The 24356-nt window shown below is 36.7% G+C and overlaps 1 protein-coding gene across 2 annotated transcripts in view; it reads right to left on the bottom strand.

Annotated features, from left to right (window-relative positions):
• Window positions 1-213: 213 nt before the first annotated feature.
• Window positions 214-24356, bottom strand: part of Abcd3 (ATP binding cassette subfamily D member 3) — a 60811-nt gene continuing 36668 nt past the window's right edge. For both annotated transcript variants that reach the window (XM_048351999.1, XM_048352000.1), the window contains exons 6-23: window positions 22890-22987; window positions 22396-22519; window positions 20156-20212; window positions 18251-18393; window positions 16926-16995; window positions 14612-14681; window positions 13956-14053; window positions 13780-13871; window positions 12074-12165; window positions 11915-11987; window positions 11245-11308; window positions 9482-9559; window positions 9316-9381; window positions 9139-9228; window positions 8129-8248; window positions 4418-4522; window positions 1967-2023; window positions 214-1640 (exon numbers count right to left, since the gene is read on the bottom strand). In XM_048351999.1, the coding sequence (XP_048207956.1) occupies window positions 1563-1640; window positions 1967-2023; window positions 4418-4522; window positions 8129-8248; window positions 9139-9228; window positions 9316-9381; window positions 9482-9559; window positions 11245-11308; window positions 11915-11987; window positions 12074-12165; window positions 13780-13871; window positions 13956-14053; window positions 14612-14681; window positions 16926-16995; window positions 18251-18393; window positions 20156-20212; window positions 22396-22519; window positions 22890-22987 (1575 nt within the window). In that variant the 3' untranslated portion in view covers window positions 214-1562. The remainder of the gene's footprint in view (window positions 1641-1966; window positions 2024-4417; window positions 4523-8128; window positions 8249-9138; window positions 9229-9315; window positions 9382-9481; window positions 9560-11244; window positions 11309-11914; window positions 11988-12073; window positions 12166-13779; window positions 13872-13955; window positions 14054-14611; window positions 14682-16925; window positions 16996-18250; window positions 18394-20155; window positions 20213-22395; window positions 22520-22889; window positions 22988-24356) is intronic.

Below are 24356 nucleotides of genomic sequence, written 5' to 3'. Positions count from 1 at the left end.
TTTCTCTTTTGTCAAGTGAGACAAAGGATTTAAAAATCCTTAGCCCTTTTTAGTCTAAATTCTATATTTATGATGTTATTAAGAGTGCAGACTGGATATGGAGGGGACTCTGAATGTGCACTTGTGTTCCTGTTTTCCAGTTGAGTCTGTGTGACCTGGGTCAGAATTACACAGTATTTTAACAGGGAATAAAAGGAACACACAGAAATCATGTAGAGTATCTGATTTTTTTAATCTGAACAGAAAAAAGTATACAAGTTTGCCAAAAAGAAGTGATAAAAACTGAATGTTATGTCTGCTTCAGTAGCCAGTGATTCTAAGTCAATTCTGTAAAACTCAAACCAGTTATGCAGAAAGAATGTTTTTTAAACGCCCCTTCTTTTCTGATCCCCAGTTTGATACAACTTGTTGATTACATTGTTTCAGTTCTCCTTGGGTGCATAATACATTTAATATCATTAAGGGTAGTATGGTGAGCTGAAATTGATTTAAGGTAGTTCAACATAATAATCCCCACCCCCCAAAAAGTTATTCAAGATTCACAGACATAGACCAGTACCTAGGAAACAATTCACCCGTGTGCATAATTATTTTTTTTGCATTTTTAAATGTACAATACCAGTGGCAGGCGCAGTGGCTTCGCATCCCAGGGCATGGCTTTATGTAGTGCATTCCGACAGCTCCTCTGGAGTTGGCACAAGTAACCACCACGCTGCTGATGGATGGCCCACACACACATCTGTCCAATTCTTTAAAAATTCTAAAATGCCTAAAACCTTGAGTCTGACACATGAGGACTGTGTTATAATATCCCAAACATTGGGACGATGAGGTGTAACTCATAGTGACCACATCTTGTAAGCAAGACTGCACATATACTCTTGTTACATCATCACAAAACTTCAAAGCAACTCAATCCTGCAGACTGAGAGGGGCACATTCATCATAGAGCTAAAGAGAATCCAAATGGCACTCCTGGAGTCAAACGTGCCCCAAGGCATGTGTGAGTAATGAGTGTAACTGTGTGACATCTGTGTGAAATCTGCCATCACAGTGCAATCAGTGCTGTGATGCAAAGATGTTCTTCATTTAAATAATACATTGTGATTGGTCTGCTTCCCACAACTATGGGGCACAAGAAAATGAAACTCAAGACATTTTTGTGACAACAGGAAAAGTGATGACCCCAGTGTTAAACAGGATTCTTCACTAAAGGAAGAGATTGAGCCATAAAGTCAATTAGCTGACTTTGAATGGTTTACATCCCAGGATGAATCAGGTTACACTGATTGAAGCCCAATTTAATTTAGGCAGGTTTTTAACCACAAGAATAAGGACATTCTTAGTACATATTAATAATTAAACCAACATATACACAATTAGCAATATCCTAATATAACAAATGTTTTAACAACATGTTCTCAATTATTCTAATTGGCTGCTTTGTTTTTTTGTTAAAAAAAAAACAAGCTTACCTTTATTTTACAATTTACTTTCTATATCTACATGTATTCCATAATGATTTTTATTTCATTGACAAAAGTACAATTCTCTGGATTTCTCTAAGAACCAAACTCAACTGTATCTTCTGTGATCTTCTTGAATTCATAATTGCCTCTGCCATCCATATGTAAGTAGTACTGTGGGAAAGAAGGGTAAGGGTCAGTAACATGGAGTTCCTGTGTTCATTCTTCTCTGAAAATTATCACACTTGTGTATGTGTTTTCAGTGAGCCAGGTCCAAGTGTACCCCACAAATGAGGCACTCTACTAACCCATAATCCAGGACCTTGTAAACCTCTGGGAGGGTGGGCTGTGCCTGACATGGCTGCTGGGTAGGGCAGTCTCCATGCCTTCTTTTTTTATAAGTAAGCATGCATCATGAAATCTAAAACCATTTTCACCTAGACTCACACATTTAAATACATAAAATAAATCTCCATTGTTTCATAGTGAGAAACACAAACCTCATGGTGCTTCCAGAGAGATTTTCTATGTGACACAGTGAACAGGGTAATGCCCACCTAATTGAACAAAAAAGAAAGAAAAGAGAAAAGATATTAGACTTCAGTCACCAAACAACAGCCACACATAGATACCTTAAGCTGTTAAAATGACCACTTTCAGTGCTGACAGCTAAAAACAAAACAAAACAAACCCACCAAAAAACAATGCTAAAGAGAAAAAATTTTAATGATGTTAATGTTTATGGTAATGGAAGTCTGTGCCACTAGCCACAGGTACTGGCATTGAGTGTACTACTTTATTTTGAACAGAAAATATACCTCCAGGCACGTTTCCTATATATATGTAATATATGTGCGCAAACAGATAATAGGATAGAAGTAGCAAAAGGTTAAACTGGAAAAAATTAATCAATATAGCACTGTCTATAGTTAAATTGCTTCTCAAATGCCAGTCATAATCCTCTATTTGGGATTATAAGATTTCTCTCATTGTGGAAATACACCTTAGAATTCAGATATTGGAAATGTATTATTTATCATCTCCTAGAAGATTCTGGGGCAGCAATACATATGAACAGAAGCAATAAATGAAACAGGGTATCTTTTGTTAGTTCAGGTCAGATTTTGTTATCCAATCAACTTCCTAAAGAATTATGAAAACCCTCTGGTCCTAAAAGGCTTTCTGTATTTTAGACTGCAAATAAGGATTTTCAAGAAAACACCTATAGATACCACTGCACATACTCTGATCCACTGCTTCTCAAGTGAGAGGTGATTTTTGTTCTCAGAGACATTACAATTGATAAAGTCTGGAGACATTTTTATTGTCACACTGCCATCTAATGGACAGAAGGCAGTGATGCAACTACACAGAAAAATACAGAGGACTTGCCCAGCCGCTGCTTTTCTCCAAGTCACACACAACCAAAATTCCTGCAGGACCAACATCTGGCAAAAAGAGCCTCAGGGATGACAGACACATGCTTGTGAGAATTCACCAAGGTTCACCTGTGACTTTTCATTTTGATGACAATTAAAAAAGTAGTCCAAGCACATTCTACATCATTTCCACAAAGAGCTCACACTTGTATATTGCTACAGCTACAAAACAGCCTAGAAACAAAAAACTTGTAATGTGTCCCAAGTTTGGCTGCCTTGCAAAAATTGGTTAGGAACTGCATAATAAGATAAATGTTATCAGCATTAATAAAACACATTTCAACTGTACAAGACAATCTGAAACTTGTAAATTTATATTCATTTTGCTATTGTAAAAGAGCTTCAGACTTTAGGAGTTCCTCACTGTTGATTCATGTTAAGTGCTATTCTGGTAACCTAATTTAAACTACCATGGAGCTCCATATGAATTGTCCTCCTTCAAGGGAATCTGTGTTTTGTAGAATTTATGAAATTACCTGACCAAAATTAACACCAAAAAGCATCTAAGTCAAATACAGACTACATGGTTGTATGTACACAAGAGTACACAAACATCTCTAATACCTATAAAACTAAACACCAACATGGACGAATGCATAAATGCTATAAATTACCAAAACTGATTCAAGAACAGGAAAGAACCTATCCATTAAATACAATTAAAGAGTTAAATCTCCCTGCAAAGAAGAACACGACAAGCTGGCTCATTTGGTCTCACAGCTCTTACTGTCACAGGTGAACCAGCTAGGCATTTAGCCAATTTGCAGATTTAAACTGGCAGTGCTTGACATTCTGCATTTATAACTAAGTTCTAGGCCATGGAGATAACCATGGCTACACTTTGAGTAGCAGGACTTCATTTTATTTATATATGTTTATATATGTATACATAACATTATGTGTATATATATATGTCCTTATATATATAAGCTTGCATGTCTATATATGTGCAACATGGCCTTTTCTATTTACTGTAAGCTTCCATATAGGCATAAAGCATTAAAATTGTTCTGTACTTCCTTTGCTTAACTATTCTTGTTCTTAAAAATTTCACAAGTTAGACTAGCAATAGCAATTTTCAAATGAAAACTGAACAATGACTTAAAGAATGACAATACAAACAGCCTCGCAATTATCTACTAAAAAAAGTTTAGTAAGATACTGCCCAGAACAGATAAATTAAAAATGACAAATGATTACTACTGAATTTTCCTGATTCAAAAGAGAAAATGTTTTGGTAAAATTAATGGAATAAGCTGAGTATAAGTAATGAGGCAAAAGGAAAATATACTTACATGTAGTTTCATACCTAAGAAATGGTAAAGAGAATTATATACAGAATGCACTTATAGCTCTTTTTATGTTACTCCTATCTTATCAACCTTAACCCCATTACTAAGCAAGAGGCCATCTAGTTATCTGGCGAGGGAGACTTCTCTGAGCAGTGTGTGGTGGACAGAGCGTGACCGGAGGGACACAGGCCCTCCAGAACAGACGCCAGGTGCCGCTCACCTTCCGACAGTGGCTGTAGATGTAGTCTTCCACATCCACGCTCACCGCACTGGTGCACTCATCCAAAATGGCAAACTGCGGCTTATGATAAAATAATCTTGCCATCTGAAGTGGAAGAAGAAATGCTTTTTGTAAACACATGCAGACCTAAAACCAAGTAAATCTATTTTGCTAAATCTATCCTTACTAAGATATGTTTGCTTATGCATTTTGAAATCTTGTAAAGCTAAAGTGCGAAGATTGTTTTACCAAAAAAAGCAATCTGCTTCCTACAAAAGGGAACAATATAAAGACACCCATATTTACTGTTATCTGAAGAGGAAAATACAGTCCATAGAAAATACAAAAACAAACACTGGTGTGAGGCAATGCTGAGTTCTATGGTAGTAGTAGGTTCACTAAACAAATAAGATTAGGGAGCATGGGCAGGCACTGGTGGCTCCTGCCTATAATCCTAGCTATTCAGGAGGCTGAGATCTGAGAAACATGTCAAAGCCAGCCTGGTCAGGAAAGTCCACGAGACTCATCTCTAATTAACCACCAAAAAGCTGGAAGTGGAGCTGTGGCTCAACTGGTAGCACAACAGCCTTGAGTGAAAAAGCTAAGAAACACTGTTCAAGCTCAAGTACTGGCAAAAAAAATTATAAATAAATGCATAAGAATTAAGCAGCATGGGTTTCAACCAAGTCTCAGAATGATAGCTCAGGGGCAAAAGTGTCATTTTAAACACTCTGTTGTTTACAGAGCAGTACCAACTCACTCTGCAACAGTTGTTAGTACTTCAGTGTCCTGGCTCTATTACTAGGTGCTTTATTAAAGCCTTTGCTAATTTTGTGAATGAAAAATTAACATCAAGATTGCAATAGCTTATATTTCGTAGATATCTGAAGTACTGGACACTTTCCCTTGTATATCTCCCACATTTATCTTATCTTCTAGAACAATTTATGCTCATCCTTTATGCTCATCCACTTCATCATCCCCTTCTACAGATGATCTCATGTTCCACTTGGGTGAACCCCCAGCCCCTCTTGAGAAAGAGCCGGCAAGAGCAATGGGGTCTTTCACCCTCTAGGCTGCTCCTTCATTCAAGGTGGGGTTCCACAGGGCTAATTCCTAGGTTCCCTTCTCTCCTCCTTAACTATGTCTGTCTGAGTGATGTCATCCAATCTTAAGATTTCCAACAATACTGACATTCTGAAAATCATTCATAGGTGATGTCTGTATCATCTACACTTTTCTAATTTCCACCTTGATAACAAGCTTTTCTATTCAGATAGCCCATAGATTCTCAGACATAGAAGTCTGAAACTCAAATGTGTTTTCTAGACGTCCCTCAGTCTCAATCCTTCCCTGTCATCTTCTCTCTCACCCAGCCCTCCTTTTTAGTCCATTCAGGTTAGTCCACTCTTCCCCATTTCGACAAGGATGCCATGACCCAGAGCACCGCATCTCCCCCAGATGACCACACAGCCTACAGCCTCCTCTCCACTCCTTCCACTCTCCATTCTCCATGTACCCACAAGGATTCTGTCGCAAGCAGAGAACTTCACTCTGGCTTAAAATCCTTCAACAACTTCCTACTTAACTTCAAAGTAAATCCAAAGTCCTTAGCACAGCCTGTAAGAGTGTCCCTCCTCATGCCCAGCCTAGCCTTCTAGCAACGTGTTCTCCCAACTGCTGCAGCACAGCACCAGATCTAGGCATATGTCAGACCTGCTCAAGGCTGATGCTGCTCCTGCTCCTTACTCTTTTCCCATTCTTGTCATCACTTTCTTAAGCAGATGGAGACACAGTCCTTCCCACGAAGATGACATGTCCTACACAGGCAGTCGAAGAGGACAGAGAACAGACCAGCACTGAGCCAATGAGGAGAAATGGCTGCTAGAGGCATTCCAGAGGCCTCTTTTCCCTCTGCACTCTTTCTTCTCCTCCCTGCCTCCACTTTCTCCTCTCCCCTCTCTCTTCTACACTCCCTGAGTCTGCAGACATTCACCATCACCATGCTTATGTAGAGATGTACATATTCCAAGAGAAAGTCCTCTTTCTTGCTTATCTCCTCTGTGCTGTCAGCCACCTGACTGCACAGTGCATGAAGGCTCTAAGTGAGGACGTGGACCAACAAACACCAACACCACATTGCTGCCTGGGCTTGATAAACCACGTTCACCAGTATTAACAGATAAGGCTGAATCTCCTGAGTGAGCTGGGTACTCACACTTATCTCACAGGACTGCCAAAAGATTAAATGAGATCCCTTGGGCAACATACATGGCATATTGTCCATCATGTATTAAGCTCTAAAAAATAACTGCCACTTAATTAAACTGCCTCTTTTTTTCTTTAGGCACATTTGTGAAATTATTCAGTCAGAGTCAGTATAATAAATGTAAGTCAGATAATGACTTCATCTATACCTTCACTCCCCACACAGATTCGATGACTAAAGTATATTTATTTTTTCTCTTCTCTGCATCCATGTGTCCACCTGTGAATTCTTCATCTATTTTCTTTGAAATCATAGTATTGAAATTTAAGTGTGTCTTCAGATTTGTTCTACTGACTTGCATTTATAGTTTCTAGAAATATCTAACTGCTTCAAATTCTCACTCCTCCAGCCCAACTTGCATTTTTGGATATAGAAAATGTTTCCCTGGGGGCTGGGGATATGGCCTAGTGGCAAGAGTGCTTGCCTCCTCTACATGAGGCCCTGGGTTCAATTCCCCAGCACCACATATACAGAAAATGGCCAGAGGGGGCGCTGTGGCTCAAGTGGCAGAGTGCTAGCCTTGAGCAAAAAGAAGCCAGGGACAGTGCTCAGGCCCTGAGTCCAAGCCCCAGGACTGGCCAAAAAAAAAAAAAAGAAAATGTTTCCCTGCCTTTTTGTCTAATATTCATTCTTCACACTATTTTAATCTCATGTCACAGCATGAGAACTGATGCTCTGGGGAACAACATACAAAATCAGGGACTAGGAAGCAACAAAGCTAGAACACAGCCTGAAGATGACAGGCATAGCCTTTCTCCTTTGCTTTTAAGTGCTTTCTAATTGCCATCAGGCTAACAGCAAGAGGAAACTCCCTGTATGTCCTCACACTATGGTACACACAGCTCAAAAATGACTTTAAAAAGTGCCTCAGAGGTTCAAAGTATCATTCTTAACATGCAGTGGTTAGTACATATTTTTGGTTAGGGATAAGTTTAACTATTATATGCTTCTTTCTACTAAGGAAAGTTTTAAATAACTTTTAGCAGTAGATACTATGCCTTAAAACAAAGATACACACAGCAGTGGAGGGAAAGGAAAGAACAAGGAATAAAGGACAGCTTGCTTTCTAACTTTCCCTTCTGCAGGGAGCAAGGAGGAGACACTCGAGAGCTGGCACCTGACGGGCTGGCTGCACATCAAGGGCCACTGTGCCACAGATTCCCCTGACCTTCAGGGAAGTGGACTGTTTCTACAGCTTTTCTTTCATAAGCATGGCAACATTCATTATTAATGGCTTCTAGAATTCCAAATAGACATTCAAGTTAAACATTTCTAACACTTGGATCACTGTTTAAATTATCTATAGGGTAATAATGGCTATATCAGGAAATAGAAAGTAAAATCTGTGTCTTGAGTAATCAAAATGCCAGCTCTAAGTGAGACTTAGAAGCAAGCAGTTGCCCACCCCCCCCCCCAAAAAAAAAGTCTTCAGAGACACTCACGGCCATTCTCTGTTTTTCTCCCCCACTGAGCACATCCATCCAGTCCTGGACGCTGTCCCAGCCGCCTTCCCGCTCCAGGATGTGACCCAACTGCACGTTATCCAAGTACTCCTTCAGCACCTTCCAGCGCAAGAGGCAAGACAAAAATCACACTTGTCATAAACCAACAAGTTTTCTGTTTTGCTTTATGTTTTTAAACTACACTTTTAGTAATTCATTTGCTAATGCCACTTAGAAAGGTACTCTTAGAAAGAACAGGGCACAAGGCTAGCCCTATTTATCTAAGTTTGACAAAAACATGCGTCATGGTTGAGACAATAACATCGTTGTGCATAATCAAAGGATGGAGGAAATGAGGCAGGCATGGTGGCTCAAGCCAATAATCCCAGCTAAATGGGAGGCAACGATTTGAGGACTGCAGTTCTAGGCCAGCTGGGGAAAAATGTTTGATTGACTACATCTCAACCAGTGGCTAGGTGAAATCATGTGCAACACTGGAAAGCACAGTTTTCAGGAACGATAACCAAGGAAAAAACCCAGCTAACACAAAAAAACACAAACAAGTAATTTATAATTTAAGCCAGCATAAAAAAAAAAAAAACTCAGCCAGGTACCAGTTGCTCACTACTATAACTCTAGCTACTCATGAGGCTGAGATCTCAAAGACTGTGGTTTGAAGCTGGTATGGGCAGAAAAGTCCAAAACTCCATCCATCTCCAAAAGAAACAGCAAAAAACTGGGGATGGAGGCATGATTAAATAATAGAGAGCCAGCCAGGCAAGTACAAGGCCCTAAGTTCAAATCTACAAATTGTAAAATAAAGTAACATAGAAAACAAGGAATCATGTACAGACAGATAAAAACACAAACTAAGTGATATTTTAACGATGTACTCATTTGCTTCCCTCAATTTTGAAAGTTAGGACAAATGATCTGGCACTTAAATATTGACATGAAGACAAAGAATCACAACCAGGATGTTTTCAGTAGTCTAGGAATAAGCACCCTACCTGGTCAGATATCCCCTTCTTCTTCTGATCTTCTCTTCCATCTGGATATATCACTTGGTCTCGCAGAGTTCCAAGAGTCATGTAAGGTCTCTGAATGAGGCACAGCAAAAGTCAGTGAAGTAAATTTAAAGAAAATAAGGTTAAAAAGATTACAAATCAACTTCAACAAGGTCTTACCTGAGGAACATAAAATAACTTCCCTCTCTCAGGTTTAGTAAGACGTCCTCCAAAGAGAGGCCATAACTACAAAAGACCAGGAAGGAAGAAGGAATTGTGAAATTCACACCACAGTAACAGTATTACAAAATAAGACAGAAAATTTTGGAGAGCAGGTCACACATACTTCACCAAGAACACGGAAGAGTGAGCTCTTTCCACAGCCATTGGGACCACAAATGAGAACATTGGCCCCAGACCGAACCTGAAAGAAAATACATCTATGAATGAATTAAATGAACATATACACACCAACGTTTCCTTAAGTCCTTAGGTTGCTAATTATATGCTTTCTATTTTATCTGTAAATGTGGTGTTACTAGCCAGATCTATGGGAAGAGGGATATGGTGAGAGATTTTAATTTCTGCTTACTTCCAATTTTCACTGTTATACCATTCAACCTAATCTGAATCAGAATACAAAAAGTATGTAAAGCTTTTAAAAAAAAACACTGAGTTCATAAAAACAATAAATATGTGATTCTCCATCATCTGTTCTTTTAAAGCAGCATTTATACATAGGCTATCCTACTGAATGGCATGCATCTATCTACTCAAAAATGTGTCACAATTTCCCAGGCAAATGTATTTTGTGCCTGCCCCATTGTTACAATGCTTTTCAGTGTGCTACACAGTAAGACTGCACCAACATTTATTTGAACATTGACTTCTAGTCACATATTTAAGTCACATAGTTTTGCTCTTTTGGACAATACTGCATTGAATGTCAGTGTCAGTAAGTGAACACATGCACTAGCTCTTCAACTACACTAGCCACATTTTCAGGGCTCAATACCCATAGCTGCCCACTGAATTGGTCCAAACACATTGTGAACATTTCCATCACCACAGAAAGTTCTAGAGATGTATCTGCAAATAAAAAGAGGATGCCTGATAGGAATCTGCCACTAATCTTCACAACTTCCAGCTCTGAACCATTCATAATGTCACAACACACAAAACCTAAACAGCAATCCTTAGATCTTGAAGAGTCTTAAAAACATAAAAATACGTATCAGTTGCCTTTCCTTTTTAGTGTGTGGCCTGTCATTCCCACATCTCATTAAGAAAACATACTGACTCGGCATTGTTCACTTGGCCTGAGAGAGACTCACTTGTTTTCAGCGCTACTGTACTGCTTTTCTGTAGGTTTATCAGTTGTGAGACCCCATGTTTTGTTTCAGTAGTAAGTCTATGTTATGTAAGAGAACTTGAATATACAAATAAGTTTTTTAAATTTAAATAGAAAATTATATTTGCATGTTTAAATATTCATTATACACTGGAAATTCCAACTAAATATATCTTATATGGTTTTTCTGATATAAACTTCATTTGCAAAAGAAATTTCTGTAGCTGGGTGGTGGTGGCTCATGTCTGTAATCCTACCTACTCACAAAGCTGACATCTGAGGATAGCTGGTCAAAGCCAGCTTCAGCAGGTAAGTCCATGAGACTCTTATCTCCAATTAACCACCAAAAAGCCAGAAGTGGAGGTGTGGCTCAAGTGGTAGGGTGCTAGCCTTGAGCAAAAAAGTTCAAGGATAGTGTCCTGGCCCTGAATTCCAATCCCAGGATTGGAAAAAAAAATCTGACCCTGTAGTAGTACTTGAAATTTTAAAGTATAAGCAGTTAAAGAAACAGATTTAGAGGTGATTCAAAAATTTAGTTCTATGAATATGGCAACTAAGTTAACATTAAAATTAATGTTCATAGCTTAAAGATGATTTAAGCTTTTATATGAACACTTAGAAACTTATTCTAAAGAGAGTGAGGGAAAGGGTGACATTGTCCAAAAAGAAATGCATTCATTATCTGACTTAAGCAACTGAAACCCCTCTGTGTATCACCTTTATAATAACAATTTTTTAAAAAGAAAGAAAAAACTTACTTCGAAGTTAAGATCTCGGATCAAGATGTCACCATTTGGTGTTGCTAAAAGAACATGATCAAACCTATAGAGAAATGGATAAAGAAGAGGGTAATTTAAAAATATTTAAAAACTCGACTCATAAAAAATATAAATAGTCCAATTTAAATTTGCCAAGACCCTAATAAATACTTCAGGCATATTGCTCACTATCTCTAATCATTCAACAAATGTAATTTCTCTCAATTACCAAACATAAAAAAGATAGTACCAACAATATGCAGACAAAAGAAAACTCTTATACATTGTTGTTAAGGTGTAAATCAAAACATTATGGGAAAACAGTATGGTGGTCCCTCAAAAAATTAAATAGGGGGCTAGGATGTAGCTTGCCTACCAAGTGCAACGTCCTGGGTTCAATCCCCAGTACCAAAAAAGGAAAGACCAAAAAATTTAAACAGTGAACATGAGATGAATGGCACATTAATTAGCTGGGGCATGGTGATCATTTTATAATATAAGTATAAAAGCACACTATTATATGCCTTAAATACATACCATTTTATGCCAATGATACCTCAAAACTACTGTTTTAGAGAAGCTGACTTTAAATTCAGATGAATAAATTGAGAAGGGTTACTGTGAAGTATAACAAATGTTTATGGTGCTCAAGACATTTTTTTGTACATACTTTATAATGTTATCAGTGTTGATGATTTCTCCAGCACCAGGTATCAAGGGACTGAGCTGTGCTCCTTCAGCACCTAAAATGGAAAATAAGAATGAAAGCATTACACTGTGTCAACAACAACTTAAAATTGTGATCTCAAACTATGATATTCATATTTACCCTTCTCTTGCTGTGAGACCATTGTGCGTTCATATTTGCCATGATTTAAATCTGTCAGTACTTGCATTAATTCTGTAATCCGAGCAGTAAAACTGCAGTTTAAAAAAAAAAAAAAAGAAAGAAAATCACAACCAGACTATTATTACATCTTTTCTTCACTTAAGTGTAACTTGAGTTTCACACATAATTTAGTTTCAGTACAATACTATAAGGAAGTCTCATCAACCAGAGATTAGTGGACACACTTGCTCTGTTTCATTTCAGCAGGGAGCAGAAACATGGGGAAAGGAAACAGGTTTCACAATAATTCACTAAGAGGAAAGATGGGTGGTAATTCTTGCTGTTAGATTTTTTTTTTTTTTTTTTTGGCCAGTCCTGGGGCTTGAACTCAGGGCCTGAGCACTGTCCCTGGTTTCTTTTTGCTCAAGGCCAGCACTTGCACCACCGCACCACTTCTGGCCTTTTCTATATATGTGGTACTGAGGAGTCAAACCAAGGGTTTCATGTATGTGAGGCAAGCACTAGGCCATATTCCCAGACCCTTTCTGTTAGAATTTTAAAGAAGAGATTACTACAAAAGAACAGATGCCAGTGCATTTTTCAGATCCAGGAAGTATGAAATTTGAGGTCCTGCTGGAGCAACCTGTACTGTCTGTCACATGTAAGGTTGGCCTTTCTATCAAAAGAAAGAATACATTAGACGTACCAAATGCAAAAAGGGAAGAAAGGGAGAGACCTCTCTTTCTTTTTATTTTTTATTTTTTATTTTTTTTGGCATGTCCTGGGGCTTGGACTCAGGGCCTGAGCACTGTCCCTGGCTTCTTCCCGCTCAAGGCTAGCACTCTGCCACTTGAGCCACAGCACCACTTCTGGCCATTTTCTATATATGTGGTGCTGGGGAATTGAACCCAGGGCCTCATGTATATGAGACAAGCACTCTTGCCACTAGGCCATATCCCCAGCCACGAGACCTCTCTTTCTTAGTATGAAAAAGGCAAAGATATTAGAAATCACTAGGGAAAATAAATAATAGAAATCAAATCAAGAAGAAGCAAAATAAGGTTGGTTTTTTGGGGGGGAGTGTAAAGGCGTGATTGTCACAGCAGGAAAGAGAAATGAAGAAGAGGAACTAAGAAGACAGATTATAGTTCAAAGATTTTGTCATCAAATTTCCTCAGGTAAACTGAAATTTATGGTACTTTGTATATTATGTTGTTTGGGGTTTTTGCTTAATATGATGTCCCTTATATTAAGAATTTGAGGGCTGGGGATATAGCCTAGTGGCAAGAGTGCCTGCCTCATATACATGAGGCCCTGGGTTCCATTCCCCAGCACCACATATACAGAAAATGGCCAGAAGTGGCGCTGTGACTCAAGTGGCAGAGTGCTAGCCTTGAGCAAAAAGAAGCCAGGGACAGTGCTCAGGCCCTGAGTCCAAGCCCCAGGACTGGCCAAAAAAAAAAAAAAAAAAAAAGAGTTTGAAATAATAAAATATTACGAACAACTTTATTACTATATCTACAATTACACCTACAAGTTCAGGAACAATGGAAAGTCAGTATCACAGAAAAGTCTTCATTTCTAATCAAACCAACTTCTCAGAATAGAAAAGGTTGCCCCTTTCATCTTAACTCAGCTGGACACAATCATTGGGCACAACATTTTTTAAAGTTTTTTCTACAACTGTGCATTATTACTAATCTTACCCAGCCAGTCTAGTCATCTCACGTCCAGCCAAAACGATTCTACCCAGAGCTTGAGACATTCGCAAAAGCATTCTTCCACTTTGATAGTAATCCTTAAATAGAAATGAATGTTAGATTTCACTTACATTTTTTTAAAAAGTAAAAAATAAGGCTTCATTTCGATATCATCACTTTACCTCCAGAAGCTCTGAATGTGTACTTTTAAGATGTCGAGGATGAGACAAATCTAGGAAAGGACGACTGACAACTAGGTATCCAACCACAGTGGCAATGTCTGAAACAAACAATTAAGAGTTAGAATGTGCCAGGCACTGATGGTTCACACGTGTATTTTTAGTCAATTAAGAGGCTGAGATCAGGAGGGTCATGGTTTGAGGACAAAATTGGGCAAAAAAAAAGCTGGTGACACCCCTTCTCAATCAAGCTAGGAACAGTGGTTCACCTCTGTCATTCTAACTGCGAAGGAGGTTGGGATCAGGAGGAGCGCATTTCCAGGCCAGCTTGGGAAAAGAAAAGTTTGTAAAAATCTTTCTCAAGAGAAGAATCTGGGCATGGTGGCAGAGGCCAAAGGTGTCATCCCAGCAACAATGGGAAAGAAAACTGGGTAGGTAATGGTCAAGGCTCATGTCAGGCAAAAAACAAGTCTCGCAGTAACCAGTGCAAAAAACAAAGGAGGGAGTGGGGGCTAGACATAGCTCAGGAGTATAATGCCTATCTAACAAGTCCAAGGACTAGAGTTCAAACCCTAGTGCCACCAAAACTTTCTTTTTAAGTATCATTATTTCATTTTTCCAAATACCATATTATAACATCTCTTTCAAAACATACTTACATTTGGCAATTATGCTATCAATGAAGCCCATAGAAAATCGAAAGAAAATGAAATTATGAAGATGTTCCACCTGGCAGAAAACAAAATTTTTACAAATACATTTTATATTACAAGCTACTTTATCCTGACAACAAAGCAAACCATAGAATTCGTTTACTCGATAAGTTACTTTGTGCCTGTGATTCTTCATTATATTGTACACCATACTTTCTAAAATACAATGCTAACCACAGAGCAGTTGCCATGCTAACCACAGAGCAGATGCCAAACACTTCATTGAAAAAAAATTTAGGCAAATGAAATGCAAACTACATAAAGAACTTTAACAATGTTGTTTCCCTCCCATGTAACAGAACAATGTTTGTATATGCAGTACTATCAGACACACTTAACACCAAACCTGTCAACAACCAAAGCACAGAAAATGGAAGGATGAGCTAATTTGGTATAGATCATTAGTCCAAACTGGCACTCAATGGTTTGTGTTGGTGAAGACACCTGGCCTGTGCTTTTGGCCTGTGCTTTCCCTATGAGTTAGATGACACCCAATCTGAACAGAGTGCTAAGGTAAACAGCCTTGTCACACAACCTGGTTCTACAGTTGATATGAGCTATCTGGGAGACTGAGATCAAAAGGATCAAAGTTATGTCATGATTACAAATTAAAAATTCCTTTTATTTTGGAGCCTCGGCGTAGTCAAGCTGTCCATCTAACAGATTATTCAAAGTGCTGCATGATCTGCCACTGGGCTCTATTTTCCTTCTAAACATATACCCTATTTTAAGGCTCTCCTCTTGCTGGAGATATTAGTGAAGCTTTCTTCCCAAACACTGACAATTTGTGACTCCCTTACTTCCGGTGGGGGTTCTGATTAACTGCATCTTCATCAAGAAGGACTCTTTTGGCCATGCTAGCTAACTAGCCAGCAAATAGGCCCCATCGTTCTCTCTACCTTTAACCTGATTTATTTTGGCCAGAGTATTACCACCTGAAGTTACACAGAACATCTACTTGCTTATGTAATAACTGTTTCTTGCACTAAAACATTCAGCTTAGCTTGCTCTCATATCCCCTGTGGTTCTAGAACAATGATTGGATTATTTTTTCAGGGAACATTATGTATCAGACACTGGGCTCCATGCTAGCGATATAAAGCAATGAGGCGAACAGAACAAGTATCTAAGATCACAGTTTACATTCTTGAAAGATAGTAACCAACAAAATACATCATAAACTGCAATGCATACTTTTATGAAACTAGAATATTAAGACTAGAAGGAACTGTTAGAGGCCATTTCAAGTAAGGTGGTAAGAAAAGGTGAAGTCTCAATGAAATATTAACATGTGGGCTAAAACTCTACAGGAAGAGACTAAGGAAGCCAGGTGATAGCTGGCTGGTCAGCACAGTCCTATGGAAAATAGCCTTACATACAACTTATCAGTGAGCATTCAACAAATTCAGACACGTTAAATATAGTAAGATAGAAATTCGACTTCTCAAATAACTTAAAATACCCTAATTAACTTTTGTAGATAATCTAAAATATTTACTTAATTTCACAAACTTCCACTGAAATCTTAACTTCATAAAGGCAAGACTTCATCTGTTACACTCACTCTCTCACCTGCCTCGTTATCATCAGTACCACTAAGTACTGAGAGAGCATCAATATCTACTGAATGCATAATGAATAAAATTACTTGGATTAAAATTCTACAAGCGATCAAGTAAATAAAAATTGAAATATAGCTTTCACAAGGAACAATATTTATATTCCAAATGAAAGGTCACTAAACAGCCCAAATATGATGTTACTTGTTTTTATGATTAAAGTTTTATTAGAACATAGCTACACCCACTCATGTATGTGCTGTATATGGCTACCTTTGAGTCGTGGAGTTGAATTGATGTGACAGAGGCTGCATGATCTGAAAATGAAAAGTCTCTCTCTCTCTCTCTCTCTCTATATATATATATATATATATATATGCATTTTGTCTGATGCTTTACAGAAAAGGTTTGCTGATCCCTGTTCCACCAGTAATCTGCACTGCATTTTTATGGTTTCCAAACTGTGGGAGTCAATCATTTAATCTTTAGAAAGACTAATTCTGCAACTACTGATGATTTTAATGAATCTATTCATTTTTATAGATGGATAAGATCTATCTTTCAGTAAAATACAGTACATTTGATGTCCATTTAAACTGCCTATTTTTAAGATATGTATATATACATAATATATATAAAATAAATACTTTATATATACAGTATTTATGGACATATGCATGAACTCAGTTCTGTTATCTTACCAGTTTTCGAAAGACTGTGTGGATTGTCTGTTTTTCTCTTTTATTCCCATTGTAAAAGGCAATTTCTTCACTATTAAAAAATTAAAAAATAATTCAGCTATTAATTTCAATGTTATGGAACACTGAAAAATAGTGGAAATGTGGTCTTCGTTTTAATGCAGTCTTGGTTTTAAATGAAGTGACTAAGATACCATCTGGTGCATCTAAACCCAGGGGCTGAGCCTGAGATCTAGAACCTAGCTGAGCTCATGAAGCACAGAAGCACACACACACCTGGCTGCTTCATACATGGCTCCACAACCTTTGCCACATGCAGCTCATCTAGGAAAGGCCTGATGGGCTAATCCTCCTAGCCCTCACACATGTGAAATAAAGAAGATAATCTGATATATGAAAAGACAAGGCTGCAACAAACATTACAGACTACAAGGTAGGAGAGAAGGGGAAAAAAACGACCATCAGAAAAAGACAGGTAGCAGTACCTTGACATTCAGCCTTTAGAAAACAGAAAAGCAAGCTAAGTCCCTGTGGCTTCATACATGTCAGCTTCCAAAGGCCTGGATGCAACACAACTGTTCTTGTTTTTGACACCACATATCCTTGAAACAGCTCCCCTTTTGTAGAGCTAGTATGAGGGGGACCACAAGGACTACAGGATCTCAAGTGAAAAACAAAAGCATCTTACAGATGAAGCAGGATTCAGTAAGTAAACAGGTTAAAGTCCCATAGTCAGCAAGTCAAGGGAGCTATAATTAGTAGTCTATTTGACCCTAAAGTTTCCCATCTCTGCACTATGTAAGTATGATGTAAACTGCTCTAGTAAAATACCTCTTACAGCATAGTGAAATAATATGTACATGCAAGTCCATACATTCTGCTCAAATAGAATGTCTCCCAAGTCTTTTCTTTCCTTTAAAAATGTATGTAAAGTTTATATGAACCTATATTTCTTCCAGCATGAAAGCAACTCCCTCAAGTAAAATTAACATTCCACAAAGATGCATCACATTCATCCTGCGTTCATGGCTATTCCTTGACAGAACAATAAAAAGCCCCGGGTATCAGAATCCCAGATGGTAAAATTCCAGGGTATGAAATGTAACAGGCATCACAAAGATTGAACTCAGGGCCTTATACCCTTGCTTGGATTTTTTGCCCACAGTTGGCATTCTACCACGTGAGCCATGCTAGTCCCATAATATGAATTTTTCAAAACAAATAAATATATACACTATTTTGTTTATTAAACTTTTTAGAGCCAATATAAATGACATCAATAACCACAAAAATAAATTTCTGTATAGCTTTAGTGTATTTCTCCTTACCTGTTAGTGATGAGCCGGGAATTAACATATCTATATTCACCTTCATACTTTTGCTCAGCTATTGTCATCTTACCAATGGGTCTCCTAAGTCGAGTTAGGAAAAGCCCAGAAACAAGCAAGTAGGCCATCATACTGGCTGGGCCCTGTTATATTGAAAGAAAAAGACACACAAAGCCCAAAGATATCATAAAATAAAATCCACTGGGATGCAAACAAACAGAATTTCTAGAATGAAACCCAATGACTGAGAGATGTTGCTCCTTTGCTTAACTGTTTTGCCCTGATTCTTTCCTGAAACACACACACCAATCTCCACACTTCTCTCACCTACTACTCTAACACTGCAGCTCCTCCTCCAGTGCTCCCACCTTTGTTTACTTAAAAACTTTTTATGACATCTAACACTTGTCTGTTGAAATTTGTCTTGGTATTCTCTAAAGAGTTCACAATAAATTCTCAGATCTCTTTCTTGCCTCCTATTTGAATATTAAGTATTCCCTCAAGTTCCTTCAATTCCTTCCTCTTCTCATCCCAAGTTTGTACCTCTATTCCCATCATAGTTAGAAAGCTATGGTATTAACTGCTTAAGTAGTACCACACATCCTCACCTCACAAGTCAAGCTCAATCACCCAAACAAGCTCCTAGCCTTTCCCTGCTTGAGCACCTAGCTTCAACTACTATATGTCCTACTTTTACCAATGACCTCATCACTAATGACCAACTGAAGAAAGGGGCTTCAAGCTTACCTTCTAAGTTCAAGATAGGCCATCTCTTTGTTCCTACATATATCCTACCTGCCATACCAAAATAACAATTTCCTGAACTGCTATTCAGGAAGGCTGATTTACCTCTGGCAGGCTTACTGCCTCAAAGCAAGTCAACTATCAGCTCTATATCATATAAGCACTATTTGCTTGAAACTTCCATTATTGGATTTAATTATAATTGCTTGAAAAACCTACTTCTACCATATTTTAATTTTTCTCCTATAAGAACTTTTTATCTTTTTAAAATTTCTACTGTTTAGGAAAATGTTTAACATAGAATGTATTCAAGATTTTCAAAAATTAAGCTTGACTGATTTCAATAACTACTGCAAATATGCAGCACAGAGATGACTAAAATTCCTTTTAAGAAATACTCAACCAGGTAACAGAAATAAATGAAAATATACCTAAGGTTTACAAAAATAAAAGCAAATACTATAACATAGCATAGAGACAAGAGAAATTAGGTCTGTCCATTCTAAAGTACTATCACAATGATTGATTAAATCTGAATAATGGGGTAGCAAAAAGGTTTTAAAAATTGACAAAAATTAAAATGAAAAATTATTTTTCTATTGTTTTAGAAGGAAAAAACAAAAATATAAATTTTCAATCATCTACCAAATACGTATGCATATACCTATGTACACAAAGCCACATAGTATGATTATTACACATACAAATTAATACATATTAAACACTAAGGTTAAACTCTAGGTAATTATTGCCACAAATTTAAGACAGGGTAATATAGCCAACAGCCTATGTGTTAGCCAACTATTTATATTATTATAAAATACTCTTGAAATTATCCTTATTTTGAACATATTGCTGACATTTTGACATTCAAATTTTACATAAAAATGGCTGTCTCCAAATTTCCTTTCAGACATTACTTTGTAGTAAAATGTGCATGTGCATTCATCGCCTAAGCATTTCTGGTTATTTCTGCCAAAACTTTTTCTGAGTCTATGGCTTAAAAGACACTATAAAGCCAAATTAAAATGCTTTCAAATCCCTAGTACAATATTATTTTACAACCAGACCACATTAAGCTTCATTTATTTGAAAACATGTTGCTACAAAAAATATCTTAAAACTATCAAGCTAGTAATTTAAAAGGTAAATTAAACTCACCTGAGCTCCAATTGCACTTGTTAACTTGAAAATATATAAAACTATGTCTAAAAATGGCTGCAAAATACCAAGATATATAAAATTAGACCCCAGAACTCATTGATAATCAGTGCATATTAAATACAAAATGTTATTCACCATTTACTTTATGATTACCATCATGCAGAGTTCTTGATGCACAGAATATAGTATGTAGACCAATAAATACATTCAAAATTGCAGTTATTAAGAAATTTTAAATGGAGATTTCCTAAATGTCTACTGATCATTAAGCAAGACACTTAACATTTTCTACCAACTAAAATAGCTCTCCCATGATAATTAACTATTAAGTTAATAATTTCTCAATGTAGTATACAAGTCATTGAATAAGATTACCTCAGTTATAATACCAAATCTGCTATTTTCCTAGGTTCTATAAATATTCACTTGTAAAATGAGTTTATTACTAATATTGAGTTTATTACTGTATTTAATCACAATAGTTACACACTGAAATAATCAAGTGGTACCATGAAGCCTAATTATGTGATATAAAACTCACACTTTTAGAAACAGAATAATATACTAAGGTCCTGTTCCTCAGGCAGAGACAACTTAAGAACTAGATCTAAGAACTAGGTTACTTAAATGCTATTGTAGTAGTATTAGTAGTAAATGCTTTTGCAATGTTTTTCAAGGAACCCAAATTCTTTTTATCCACTTTAAATCTAACATCTACATTACTAATATAAATGGCTTGGTTTATGAACTGGCTAGTACCAAGAGGTGATTTTTCTTTTATTTTTGTCTTATGTATTACCAAGAAGATAGAAATACTTGTAAAATTCCAGTACACTTAAAGGTAACTGACCAAAAACCTCATAATTTAGTCAGAGACCAAACATATTTCAACATGTTTCATGCATAGCAACATTTTAATTAATTTGAAACTTCTCTATTCCAAGTATACAAGACTTGAGATCACATTTGCTCAAGTATCAAGACATAAAAAATATACAATATTTTGTCTATGAAACTGGCTACAAAATCCCAAGAAAAGTTCATCTACTTATACAACTCCCCACCCATACACAGAGAAAGCAAACTTGTAATGTGGCTTTAAGATCAGAAAAGAAAGCTATTCATCAGACTACTTGTAGTTGTCAGAACTCCTAAAGTTTGGGATCAGTTAGCAAAGGCCTCTGGACAGCTAAATAAAAAACAAAATTTGGCATGAGGCAAAAGATTCTTTAGTAGTGGACCTGTACTAAGGAGGAAAGTTTTTGCTGACAGAAGTCACCTCTAAGAATTGACTCTGTGACCTCCAACCACATGGTTAAAGCAAAGCAGTCCTAGTCCTCCAACAGGATCTGGTCGCTTGTATATAGTATTTTGTCAAAGAACTGAATGTATAGGTCAGCTGTGACCAGAAGCACAGATACGATAATCAGTCCAGTTTGAAACAAGCTCCTACCCCAGCTCCAAGGCAGTAATGTTGCTTAGAGTAGAAGGTGGAGCACCTAAGATGAAGACTGTCTGCTGGACAGACAATCCTACCGGTGTTCCTCCATGCACTAGTCCATGTAACAGATAATGACAAGGATGATGGCTTCAGATAAAGACTATACAAAAATGGAAGAGTGGCAAGATGAGAAGGCAGGTTAACAACTGATGGAGCCAATGGGAAGAAAGAAACTGGCTTAAGGCCTATCCACATTAAAAGTTTAAGCAATAATCTGAGAAAGGGAAAAACAGTAATTAGAAAACTAAAATAAACTTATACCTTGGAAAAACTTTTTGACTCTAAATGATATACTAGAATCAGAAATACTGAATAAGAAAATAGGAAATCCTTCATGAAGTTATTAAAGAAGTGGAACTGGAAACTAATTGACAAATCAAGTTCTAACATAGAAGTACATAGGTGAAGAAATGAATTCAAATTTCTTTTGTTTTACTGAAACTAGCTTGGAAAATTCCCTCAAAACCTTCCTAAAGTGCTAAATTATCAATTTGGGGCCAAACCACTTCACAAAAATAAGTTAAATCTTCTTATAAAAATTAAACATTCAGATGATGCTATTTTGTCCATCCAATCAATTCTATGTAAATTCAATAAATTTAACAACAACAACAAAATTTGTAGAGCTGAGGATTAAACTCAGAGACTTATACTTCCCTTCAAGTGTTCTTCTACTGAGCCAAATCCTCAACCCAACCAAAAAAAAAAAAAAAGGTTTTTAAATAGAAAAACTTACCTTACTAAGATTTGAATAAAGATCAACTACACTATTACAAAATTTTTCTACATCTTGTGTGAGCAGCTGGTCTGGATTTGCTATTCTGTTGTCCAAATTTCCCATTTTATAATATGTGAAAGATCTAAAAGATCAACAAGTGATTTTAAGAAAGTGATTTTTTAAACAAATAAAAAAATTCACATTATGCTACCTACTACAAATACAACTACAACTACACACACACACACACACACACACACACATACACACACCCCAGTTTGGAGACTCTAAGTACTGCTATAACTGGATATAGAAATGAGGACAAAGTCCAGAAAATGACTTGCCAACTCAAGGAGAGCTAGGATTTCATTCAAACATATTACTAATACACTACTGGGTCTAAGCTCTTTTCTTGAGAAGTAATTCAATAAATAAATAAAAACATCTCTACATTATTACCATAATACTATTCAATTTAGGAATCTTTAATTTGAAAATAGGTTATCACTTACTGGAGATATTCCTCATAGAGGTATTTAGTGAGCCTTACTCGGAAGCATAGTTTGAGTTCATTTAACCCATACTTCAAGAAGTTATTAACCAGAGAGATCTAAAACAAACAAACAAATATTATTGTTTTTGCTACACTCTCTTACTAAATTATAACTTCTGGTGGTACACAGAGATATAATTCAGTTCTGTTTTACTCAGATTTTATAACAATGCAAAACCCACAAGTTAAGCCAAATGAAGCTGACTTTAATAACCCTAAGTTAAACTTTACTTGGAACTTAATATAGTGTTTATTATTTAATTTATCTTGCTATTTTTTTTTCTGAGAAACACAGTCAAACTTGCAATGTTTCATTCCAATATAAATATCTAAGGTTAGAAGTTCAGGGATTTATATGTTAATACTATTTTTGCCTATGAATCAGCACTACAACCCAGACAATGTAATTTCTATAATTTTTATGTGTCTTTGGTTTTTTGTTTTTTTGGGTTGTTTTTTTTTTTTTTTTTTTTTTGCCAGTCTTGGGCTTGGACTCAGGGCCTAAGCACTGTCCCTGGCTTCTTTTTGCTCAAGGCTAGCTCTCTGCCACTTGAGCCACAGCACCACTTCTGGCCACTTTCTGTATATGTGGTGCTGGAGAATTGAACCCGGGGCGTCATGTATATGAGGCAAACACTCTTGCCACTAGGCCATATCCCCAGCCCCTTGTATGTGTCTTTGTTTTAAAAATAATAGTGTAAATTTTATACTGTTATTTTCAAGGTTATTTCTAAAACTCCCTTTACTCATCTTTGCTATCATTAAAAATGTGAGTTCCAAACTCACATTTACTAATTCACATTTACTACAAGTTTTCTCAATGTTTATAAAAATGATGGGTTTCCGTGGAACTCAATCTTTCATATCTGCTGTTTATCTCAACCTTTTATTTTAAAGGTCTAAACACCTTAAGCTTTATAAGCTTGCATATTTTCAATTTAATTGGATGTTTACAGCCTCACTTCTCTTTTCTACCTTTAAATTTAGAATATTAAATGCTTTTAGGTATAGTAAAATAAAAATGAAGACCAAGCTAAGAAAATCACTTACATTTTAGCCTAAGCAATTTCCTTTTAATAAATTCAGATCACAAATTTCAATTTAACTGAATAGTGGCTCAGGTTACACTAGTTTATGATCTAAAGTAAAAGCTCTCCACTATGGTGATGTTGATCTGTCCCTCTGTCTCAACCCCATCTTGATAGTATATGGGAATAATTTTGGTTTACAATTGGGAAAAACATGCATGCAACAGGATGTTTGCTAAGCAGTGGAGAATATCTGTCCTAAAGGTTGAAAAAGTATATGTGTGTATATATTTACATAACACTATATATATAATACACACACACGTATACTATAAGTGAAACTGAACCAAATCTCTTTTTCTTATCTAGTATAAAGGTTTACATTGAAAAATTAGGCA

Source organism: Perognathus longimembris, chromosome 7 (assembly GCF_023159225.1).
Source record: "Perognathus longimembris pacificus isolate PPM17 chromosome 7, ASM2315922v1, whole genome shotgun sequence".
Lineage (NCBI taxonomy): Eukaryota > Metazoa > Chordata > Mammalia > Rodentia > Heteromyidae > Perognathus > Perognathus longimembris.
Note: the sequence above shows the minus strand (reverse complement) of the source record. Positions and strands in the feature narration are given on the sequence as shown.